We start from the raw sequence: 11,674 nt of genomic DNA on the forward strand, positions 1-11,674 counted from the left end.
GATTGGCACAAAATTGTCTTAGCATGTCATCGTTGTCCATTCAAGGAACAATACTTTATTTTTCTGTAAATCACTTCGAACATCAAATGTGGGACTGAAATGTTTATAGTTTTTCATCTCTCCTCATAGGGACACCCACCATTATTAACACTCCCATCCGGTAAGATTTCCATGGTGCGTCATTGAATGTTGTAGCTAACATTATCGAATTCCAGTTCTTGACTGGGTTATCACAACACTCTGCAAGTCCTTTCAGAAATGGCAAGTAAACAACATTGGAATTAAAATTACATTTCGTCAAATGACAAAACAGAGATCCAATTGATCAATTTCAGTATGTGACCTAACATAACATTAAGCCAAAAGACAACTAAGTATTTTGGCATAGTTCTTACCTCTTCCTGCAGCATCTGTGATGAAAAGCTGACCCCATCTCAGAAAGTTCAGGGAATGAAAGGCCTCCCTCGAACCAGTTCACGCAAACAAGGAAACATTCACACAATTGCAAATATGTTTTTTTTTTACTTGTTTCTAGTGACACAGTAGGGCAAATTTGAAATGTAACAAACATTAATTTATGAAAATGAGTGCCATCTATCCAGTGAAGTACAAATGTAAAAAACTGTTTACAACTGAAGGCTGCAACATGACTAGTGTAATAAGACAAACATTTCTCCTTCAGTATTCTTGTAATCTTCTCATAGCTAACAGAACAAACTTCTACACTAGAAAATATTGATTAAATACTTTCTAGTATACCGGTTTGAATGACACATTTGCATGTTTTTTAATCTCTAAGACATAGGAAATGGCCTGCACAAAACACCAGTTATTGCTTTGGATTATAGTGGACTAAGCCAACCTATTACTTTATGCCTGAACTTTGAATTTGGTTGGATTACACATTTCCAGTGACTTCTGTGCCCCTAATCATTCTACTCACACAAATGCTCGATATAGGCAGAATACTCTACCCCCACCAATCTGGGGTATGAACAAGGAGAAATAAACTGCACACACAACGATAAAATAAGCCTACATTGCAGCCCTTCAGAACATAATTCATTTTCAGAGGTGAGCAGAGGCCAAAAATACAGGATTTTACAGGACCAAAGAGTGCAATTCAGTTGATCAAAATGTTTTAAACATGTGTGGTCTGCACGGACATTGAACTTCACTTTAAAACATCTGTAGGTCAGTGCAAACTGCATAACAATTTTAATAGGAATTCAAACTTTTATAAAAAGGAATACATTTAATGAACATTATGGCAGCTAAAATGTCAGGGTTAAAAATATTCAAGTGCAACGTGTCTATTTAGAAGGATAACGTGTTAATGTCCAGTTTGTTAATCTAGTGGAAAGGAATTGTAGGTTGTAAAGGAATGATTACTACTTTCACTGATTAGTCAGTGTCTTTACCCTTTGACTCATAAATTGTTCTATTTAGGTTTCCACAGTGCAGTTTCACTTCTGAAAAATGGAGAACTACACTACCTAAGGAGCTCCAACCAATACATACTTTATATCCAGTTAATTATATTTTGCGACAATACTAGACTACAAATTATATCATAACACAAACAACATAAGGGGGTGGGGGAATTGAACCAGTGCACTAGGTACTGTCCTATCTATAGTAGGCAGGCAGCACAAGCAGGACCTCAAGACCAAGCTTATGAGAAAGAAAACACTGAATGCAGCAATAATTCAGCACAGTCACCAGATCTGTGCTTATACTACAAAGACAGTAAGCATTTAAGAGTCACACCTGCTCACATTAAAGCTAAGTAAATTCAATATGAAACGTTTTTGTAACTAATGAGCGTCATCGTTCTGCGTAAGACATGATCAGTCTTGTCCTCTGTAAAAAGAGAGGGTGCTGATTTCCAACCCTTAGCCGCCCACAAGTTCCTCATCTCAATCAGTAACATTGGTTTCTGGGTCAATTTCCTTGCTCTCCTGAGATGCAAACCAGTCTCGCACCTGCTGGTAGCTCATTCGTGACTTTTTGCAAAGGGCATCAAGGTCTTTCTCATGAAGAACCCCTGTCAAGCGATGGTAAACCCCCAGTGGCTTGATGTCCGGGAAATCTGCAGTGGATGTTGCTGTGGCGCCATTCGCTTGAGTCTTACGTTTGCGGCTACCCATAACCCGAGGGATCCCACTGGAACCGTTTCCACCGGTGACTCCACTGCCATTTTGCTGTGTGGCTAGTTCAGCCAGAAATTGTTCACGGACCCCCTGCACCCAGCGTAGCTGCCCATTTTTAACAGCGTAGCGCGTATCCCCAAACCACTGGATGATGTCTGCACGGGGCAAGCCTGTGAGTTCTACCAGCTGGGTGTAGTCCTCACTCTTAGGCCACTGGCAGTGCAGGAAGTGCTCCTTTAGTATGTCCAGTTGTTCCTTGGTCTTCCGTGGTCGGCCAGCAGGTGTAAGAGGAGACCAGGATGAGGGAGGACTGGAGAGAGACAGGTCTGTGAGTGAGGCTTTGGCTGAGCAAGCAGACTTCTGCAGGGTGCTGGTGCTAGTGGAACTATGCTTAATAGTGGGGACAGTAGTCGAAGGGGGAGGGATGGTAGAATGAGAGGGGGAGGAAGAAGCAGCGCAGATGGTAACGGCTGATGGTGGTTGTTTAATCTCTGGGTCTTTGTTGCCTCTAATAAACTGTAGGGGCTTTTCTTCCTTTTTCACCTCTTCCTTAACAGTCTCAGTGTGAACAGAGGCTTCCTCTGCAACCTCCTCCACTGCTCCCTCCCCAAAGGTCTCCAGGCTGTTTGACAGGAAGTTCTGGAAGAAATGTGAATCTTTCACCCCATTGCTGCGAGCTCCCTTCCCTTGAGCCCCTCTCTGCACTTCAATACCATTTTTTTGATCCCGAGGCCTGTGAGCTACGAGTGGAAAAGACTGAACTTGCTGAGACTTGTCCTTTGCTTCTCCTATGATGAGCTGAGGGTAGACCATAGATGTTCTAAGCAGTCCGCGCCCATTTCTAAGCTGGTACCGGCTGTCGCTGAACCACTTGCGGATGTCATTGCGGCTCAGGCCCGTTTCATTCTGCAGGCATCGAAGCTCTGTCTCCGCAGGCCAGTTTTCCCGCAGGAAGCTGCTGCGAAGGACTGCAAGCTGAGCTTTGGTCTTTTTGTAGCGTCCGCGTTGCTGTTGCTGTGTAGAGCCAAGTGAGGTCTCAGAGAGGCTCAGGGAAGCCTCTGTTGCGGTAGCTGCTGGCATGTCTACAGGAGGGTGGTAGTAGTATGAATCCTGAGGGGGTGGGAGAGAGGAACTGAAATGTCGGACGGTGGAGGCTGGTTTGCAGTGTTCTGGAGTCTCATGTCTGGCTCGTTTTCTTGGGTGGAGCAGGGAAGAGTTAAAACCATTATTCATTTGACCTTTGTCCTCTGCTTCCACAGACATCTCCCCACACCCCTTCCTCATCTTTATCTCCTCTTTCTCATTTGCATAGTCGTTAGTCCACTCAGGTCCGGCCAGCTTGCCACGCGTCTCCTCAATCTCCTCTGAGGCCCAGCTGATGCCGTATTTGATTCTCTGCACCATGAACCAGACCTTGACTTTGTCCAGAGGCAGGGCACAGAGCCGTGCCAAGGCATTCACCTCACGAGATGTTGGGTATGGGAACACATTGAATGCCTGGACCAGCTCTTGGATGGTGTCAAGCTCACGTGTCTGATTTGACTGTGTCCATACTAGCTTCAGGCCCTCAGAGACCAAAGGCAGACACACCACAGAGTTGTGGTTGGTGCTGAAACTAACACCACCATCTCTGGCCTTGCCTCCATCACTGTCTGTTGCACTGTGGTCAAAGGATAGATGGCTCTTTCCATTGGTTATCTGCTGGTGTGGAGTTTTGGAGGAACGCGGGGAGGCATGCTTTCCTTCACATGCTGTCTTCGTGACGTCACTCTGGAATGACTCCATGTTCACCTCCAGGCCTATTCTTCTGTTACGGTCAACGTGATGTCACCGCACGTCACTCCAGTCTAGTAGAGATAAGACAAAGATGTAAAATACATTGTGCTCAAATTGATTATCACACTAACAAAAAATATGACCAATCGCACTGGAGTTTGCCAATGTCTAGTCCAGGGGTCTCCAACAGGTAGATCGCTTGCCTGTCGGGCTGAAATTAGCATTTGAATCAGGAAAGTGTGCTCTCACAACCTCTACAAGCAAGAATGTTTTTTAAAAAAATGTATTTTAATGTACTTTACCGGTTGTCCGTGCAGTTGGTCCTTTTGGCGGTAGGAATGTGAGACGATATATCCACAGTAAAGTAGAATTACATCAACTTTTCAAAGCGCTATGTCCTCTTTTCACAAGTTCTCTGTCCTCTGAGAATCAAGTTTGACCCCCCACCAGAGGCAGTGAATCACAACAGAAACACCTATGGAAAGAGAAAGATTGAAAATGTCAAATGTTCAATGTGTAGGCGATTCATACATGACAAAATATATACAAATTGTCATTCATAGAGTAAGATGTTTTATAATATAATCTCTTTTTGAAAAACAGCTATGGCAGAGGACAATTGACTTCATACAAAAGGCAAACTCGAGACTGGCTATTAGGGAGAATTTATGTACAACTCTGCCCTGATCTGACCAAAAGCATAAATTAATTTAACTGTCAATTCACAGAGAAAACTCTATGGAACGCAACAAGTGCATATTTTGTATATTCCTTTTGTTGTAGCATTATTGAGAGGGAACCTGGAAGTAAACATTTTATTGTACTGTGGTGTGTACACCATGTGTATCATGTGCACATTTCCCCCTGACAAATATATTTACAAAGTTTGGATTAAATCCAATATCCCATACGGTCCTTTTTGCCCCCCTGGTCCTGGAGGGCTGCAGTGTGGATGTCCTAGCCTGGCACTAACGGCAGGTAGCCTAGCGATTAAGAGCATTGGGCCAGTAACAGACAGGTCGCTGGGTTCGAACCCCAGAGGAAACGAGGTGAAAAGTCTGCCAATGTGCCCTTGAGCAATGCACTTCACCCTAATTGCTCCTGTAAGTCGCTCTAGATAAGAACATCTGCTAAATGACAAAAATTAACTAACATCTAATTCAACTTCGATCGCCAATACCGAACCTTCATTAGCTGAATCAGGTGTACAGTCGTGGCCAAAAGTTAAGCATGACACAAATATTAATATTCAAAGTCATTTGCATATACTCCAGAATGTTATGAAGAGTGATCAGATGAATTGCAATTAATTGCAAAGTCCCTCTTTGCCATGCAAATGAACTGAATCCCCCAAAAAACATTTCCACTGCATTTCAGCGCTGCCACAAAAGGACCAGCTAACATCATGTCAGTGATTCTCTCGTTAACACAGGTGTGAGTGTTGACGAGGACAAGGCTGGAGATCACTCTGTCATGCTGATTGAGTTCGAATAACAGCCTGGAAGCTTCAAAAGGAGGGTGGTGCTTGGAATCATTGTTCTTCCTCTGTCAATCATGGTTACCTGCAAGGAAACACGTGCCGTCATCATTGCTTTGCACAAAAAGGGCTTCACAGGCAAGGATAATGCTGCCAGTAAGATTGCACCTAAATCAACCATTTATCGGATCATCAAGAACTTCAAGCAGAGCGGTGCAATTGTTGTGAAGAAGGCTTCAGGGCGCCCAAGAAAGTCCAGCAAGTGCCAGGACCGTCTCCTAAAGTTGATTCAGCTGCGGGATCGGGGCACCACCAGTACAGAGCTTGCTCAGGAATGGCAGCAGGCAGGTGTGAGTGCATCTGCACGCACAGTGAGGCGAAGACTTTTGGAGGATGGCCTGGTGTCAAGAAGGGCAGCAAAGAAGCCACTTCTCTCCAGGAAAAACATCAGGGACAGACTGATATTCTGCAAAAGGTACAGGGATTGGACTGCTGAGGACTGGGGTAAAGTCATTTTCTCTGATGAATCCCTTTTCCGATTGTTTGGGACATCTGGAAAAAAGCTTGTCCGGAGAAGACAAGGTGAGCGCTACCATCAGTCCTGTGTCATGCCAACAGGAAAGCATCCTGAGACCATTCATGTGTGGGGTTGCTTCTCAACTAAGGGAGTGGGCTCACTCACAGTTTTGCCTAAGAACACAGCCATGAATAAAGAATGATACCAACACATCCTCCGAGAGCAACTTCTCCCAACCATCCAGGAACAGTTTGGTGACAAACAATGCCTTTTCCAGCATGATGGAGCACCTTGCCATAAGGCAAAGTGATAACTAAGTGGCTCGGGGAACAAAACATCGATATTTTGGGTCCATGGCCAGGAAACTCCCCAGACCTTAATCCCATTGAACTTGTGGTCAATCCTCAAGAGGCGGGCGGACAAACAAAAACCCACAAATTCTGACAAACTCCAAGCATTGATTATGCAAGAATGGGCTGCCATCAGTCAGGATGTGGCCCAGAAGTTAATTGCTAGCATGCCAGTGCGGATTGCAGAAAAAGAAAGGTCAACATTGCAAATATTGACTCTTTGCATCAACTTCATGTAACTGTCAATAAAAGCCTTTAACACTTATGAAATGCTTGTAATTATACTTCAGTATTCCATAGTAACATCTGACAAAAATATCTAAAGACACTGAAGCAGCAAACTTTGTGGAAATTAATATTTGTGCCATTCTCAAAACTTTTGGCCACAACTGTATACGATGAATGAATAAGGGCATAAATGGGACAAAATATGCAAACCCTGCAGCCTTCCAGATAGGAGTTTACATGATGATTACAATAACATAAGCCGAAACTAACCCAAAATGAAATTAGCTAAGTATTTGAGAAATTAGATCAAGTTGACTAAGATATGCGGTCTAATTCTGGGCCGGCGTTATGGGCGGGCAACCGTACCTCCTTGCCTGTCCAAATGGTGCTGGAGGTGATGGCTGCCGTTTTACGGTCCCCTAACCAATTGTGCGTGTTTTTTTCCCCCCCTCGCATTATTTGTACATATTTTGTACATAATGTTTTGTACATAATGTTTCTGCCACCGTCTCTTATGATGAGAAAAGAGCTTCTATATATCAGGACAGCAATTATTCACCCCATACTGGATAAGATGTTTTTTTCTTTAACGAGTAGGACGCAAAGGATTTACTCCAGACACCCGACAAGGCCCTCATCACCGTCATTCGCTAAGCTACAGGACTGTTTTGCTTGCCCAGACTGGAATATGTTCCGGGATTCTTCCGATGGCATTGAGGAGTACACCACAGTCACTGGCTTCATCAATAAGTGCATCGATGATGTCATCCCCACAGTGACTGTACATACATACCCCAACCAAAAGCCATAGATTATAGGCAACATCCGCACTGAGCTAAAGGGAAGAGCTGCCGCTTTCAAGGAGCGGGACTCAACCCGGAAGCTTATAAGAAATCCTGCTCTGCCCTCCGACGAACCATCACAGGCAAAGCGTCAATACAGGACTAAGATTGAATCATACTATACCGGTTCCGACGCTAGTCGGATGTGGCAGGGCTCGCAAACTATTACAGACTACAAAGGGAAGCACAGCCGTGAGCTGCCCAGTGACACGAGCCTACCAGATAAGCTAAATTACTTCTATGCTCGCTTCGAGGCAAGTAACAAACACATTCACCACGCTGAACCTCAACCTTTACCAGGCGGTGTCAGAGGAAAGCCCTAAAAATGGTCAAAGACTCCAGCCACCCTAGTCATAGACTGTTCTCTCTGCTACCGAAAGGTAAGCGGTACCAGAGCGCCAAGTCTAGGTCCAAAAGACTTAACAGCTTCCACCCCCAAGCCATTAGACTGCTGAACAGCTTCTACCCCCAAGCCATTAGACTGCTGAACAGCTTCTACCCCCAAGCCATTAGACTGCTGAACAGCTTCCACCCCCAAGCCATAAGACTCCTGAAGAGCTAATAAAAAGGCTACCCAGGCTATTTGCATTGCCCTCCCCCCTTCACACTGCTGCTACTCTGGTTATCATCTATGCATAGTCACTTTAACTCTACCTACATGTACATATTACCTCAATTACCTTGACTAACCGGTGCCGCCGCACATTGACTCTGTACCGGTGCCCCCTGTATATAGCCTCTATTGTTATTTCACTGCTGCTCTTTAATTATTTGTTAGTTCTTTTTTATTTACTTTTTACTTAACACTTGTTTTTTCTTAAAGCATTGTTGGTTAAGGGCTTGTAAGTAAGCATTTCACTGTAAGGTCTACACCGGTTGTATTCGGCACATGTGACAAATCACGTGTCACTAAAGACCCTGGTTCGATTCTAGGCTGTATCACAACCGGCCGTGATTGGGAGTCCCATAGGGCAGTGTACAATTGGCCCAGCGTCGTCCAGGTTAGGGTTTGGCCGGGGTACGCCATCATTGTAAATAAGAATTTGTTCTTAACTGGACTTGCCTAGTTAAATAAAGGTTAAATAAAAAACACAAGTGCATAGGCCTAGAAGGGAAGGGTTGTGTGGCAAAGATATGGTCATCGCTCTCCAGAATGCATGCACTCAGCTTTCCAGAATGTGCCCCATTGTCTCCTGCCAATTCTTGCACATTCATTGCTTCATTGTGTGAATTGTTTGCCCTTTGATTATTTATTTTTATAAATTCCCTTTTACATATTTAACCAGTAGGCCTAGTAAATGTACCATTAATCCCAGTCATTTGGTTACATTCATTTCTGTTAACGCATGTATTACAGTCATTTACCGTTCATATTCTCGGAGTGGAAAGGTTGTTTGCAGAGTTCACAACCTGCTACACTTGTGAGAAACAATTTTGGGTTAATTTCATAACCATCATCTACGAGTTTTGTAAATGTTGTCATTGTCTTTTGTTTGGAGTGCTTCATGTGAGCGGATTCTCTGTCCTGATAACGTTGAGGGAGTGTGCTCGCTTGAGCACACCAAACTGCTGAGTTCATACAAAATTGCACTTCACTAGAGAGAGATAGCTCAAATCAAGACCGAGGCAGACAGACGCAAAATAGATTAATGGGATTAAAAGAACCTGAATGTATCAGGATATTTCCTGATGTTTCTATTTATTGGCTTTAGGCCTATGCATTTTACTTAGTTGACGATGGAAGTGATAGGTCTACTGCGCCATTGGCCTATAGGCTATATCGGAGTTCCAAGCGCTAATTTCTTTAGCCGCCAATGGATCACGGTGTAGGCAATCAATGTGTCCATATGGCAAAGGTTGGTGACCTTGCATTAGTTACATTTAAACTTTTTGATTCGTTTCATTTTAATTAACTCAGATTTTTATGATTAACCACGTGACAATTATTGAAATGAAACTTGTCCATCTTCTCCAACTTTTTATTTGCATTTACAAATACTCAACTGACACGCAGATAGGTAGAAATGTAGGATCAATTGTAAGCTTGCCCAAATTTGAAACTCAGGAGCTGCCTATTTCTTTATTGTGACACCCATTTACTAGAACACCCATTGATAAAAAACGGTCCCGCCTATAGAATTCAAACGGCAGTCCAATTGGTTCCTTCGGGCGCTGGCCCTGATCCAATTTACGAGACTGACGGTCAGGGGCTGGGCTATATAATCTCCGAACCCAGAACCAAATCACTCAAGTGATTAGCGAACTAAATGTATCATGCTGCGTTCTGTTGCAAGTCATTCGTTTTCGGAAATTATACATTTATATTCCCCAAAATGATGTGGGTCAATCAGTGAGCGAGCAAACTAGTAGCCCATGACAACAAAAAATGCTAGGTACAAATGTGGCCGAAGACAGAGAAAGATATCCGGCGCTTTGCTAATAGTAGCCTAAACAGCCGTCATAATTTTAACATTGTTACAAATGTAACATCAAGACAGCATATAATGCTGAACAGCTCACAAGTTGGAACAGATATTTTGATCCTTTGTGGCGTACTAGCTCAAATGGTCAGACTGCACAGGCGCACTCACTCGGACACGCTTCAGTAATAACAAAGAAACAAACTTACCGGAATCATGTATTGTCCCATTTATTCTCTGGCGTTGTATAAAGTTTTTTATTTTTTTATTTTTTATATCCCAGTCTTTTTTTGTTTGTTGTTAACCCTGTTAATGGCTGAAGTTGGGGAGAAAACACGGGGAAACAATAGTCTGTCTGAGCCTGTCGCTTTATCTATCCGTCGAACCTCAAAGGGGTTCTCGTTTCGGATACAATGACGCGAAACAATTCTAGAACTTTATGTCTCAAGTTTAATAAGACCCAAACGAATACTTGATAAGATACACCTTTAGAAGTGAATCAGCAATTGGTTGAACCCGTTTCCTTACTGTACCCCTCTCGGTCAGTTGTTGCTTTAATTCTGAAAATCCGAGCGTTTCCCCTGTCCTGCCAAGACGAGTACCACAAACTCACACAGGCCCACCATCTCCTGAGTGACGATAGAGAGGGTGTGGCATTCTATGCAAAGCAGGACTGGGATTGGATGAAAGCGCTTGTAAAGGACTGGTCAGCAAAATAACTCTTCTAAAACACACTGATGGACACTGCAATCGCCATGTTTGTAAGGTTATATAAATATAGAGTTTTTCGAAAGTGTTTTCAGACTCCAGTGAGCGCAGACTACATAGACGTGTAAACTAAATGTACAACGTTCTAAAATAATCTACTTTGTCACATAAGCATTATTTGACTCAAAGACCAACAGTGGAGCGTTTTGTGATCAAATAAAAATGTTGCCCTAGGGGGATTCGACCACACGGCCATCGTACTTTAAGAAAAGTAATATATGGCAATATATTTATATTACTTATATGTTTTATATGGGCATATGTGGTGGAAACATACATTATAAATACAAAATATGTGGACACCACTTCAAATGAGTGGATTCGGCCATTTCAGCCACACCCATTGCTGACAGGCGAATAAAATCGAGCACACAGCCATACAATTTCCATAGACAAACATTGGCAGTAGAATGGCTTCACTGAAGAGCTCAGTGACTTTCAACGTGGCACCGTTATGGTATGCCACCTTCCTTACAAGTCAGTTTTTCACATTTTTGTGCTGGTAGAGCTGCCCTGGTCAACTGTAAGTGCTGTTGGAAACGTCTAGGAGCAACAATGTCTCAGCTGCGAAGTGGTAGGCTACACAAGCTCACAGAACGGGACCGTGGAGTGCTGAAGCGCATAGTGTGTAAAAATCGTCTGTCCTCGGTTGCAACACTCACCACTGAGTTCCAAACTGCCTCTGGGAGCAACGTAAGCAGAATAATTGTTCATCGGGAGCTTCATGAAATGAGTTTCCATGGCCGAGCAAGCCAAAGATCAACCATGCACAATGCCAAGCATCGGCTGGAGTGGTGTAAAGCTCTCCTCCGTTGGACTCTGGAGCAGTGGAAACGCTTTCTCTTACCTGTTTCAGCATGACAATGCCCCCGTGCAAAAAAGCAAGGTCCATATAGAAACGGTTTGTTGAGATCGGTGTGGAAGAACTTGACTGGCCTGCACAGAGCCCTGACCTCAACCCCATCGAACACCTTTGGGATGAATTGGAACGCCGACTGGAACGCCGACTGCAAGCCAGGTCTAATTGCCCAACATCAGTGCCTGACCTCACTAATGCTCTTGTGGCTTAAGCAAGTCCCTGCAGAAATGTTCCAACATCTAGTGGAAAGCCTTCCCAGAAGAGTGGAGGCTTTTACAGCAGCA

At 43.7% G+C, this 11,674-nt stretch overlaps 1 protein-coding gene across 1 annotated transcript; it reads right to left on the minus strand.

The window, feature by feature from the left end:
• Positions 1-24: 24 nt before the first annotated feature.
• On the minus strand, positions 25-10,485 carry LOC115169484 (homeobox and leucine zipper protein Homez). The gene is made up of 3 exons (XM_029725146.1): positions 9,973-10,485; positions 4,232-4,404; positions 25-4,000 (listed from the first exon to the last, which is right to left on the minus strand). The coding sequence occupies exon 3, from the start codon at positions 3,936-3,938 to the stop codon at positions 1,920-1,922; it is 2,019 nt and encodes a 672-aa protein (XP_029581006.1). The 5' UTR covers positions 3,939-4,000; positions 4,232-4,404; positions 9,973-10,485; the 3' UTR covers positions 25-1,919.
• Positions 10,486-11,674: the final 1,189 nt, after the last annotated feature.

This window comes from Salmo trutta, chromosome 31 (genome assembly GCF_901001165.1).
Source record: "Salmo trutta chromosome 31, fSalTru1.1, whole genome shotgun sequence".
NCBI lineage: Eukaryota > Metazoa > Chordata > Actinopteri > Salmoniformes > Salmonidae > Salmo > Salmo trutta.

Coding starts and splice junctions, on each gene's coding strand:
- LOC115169484 (XM_029725146.1), bottom strand. CDS start 3,938: ATGGAGTCATTCCAGAGTGACGTCACGAAGACAGCATGTGAAGGAAAG.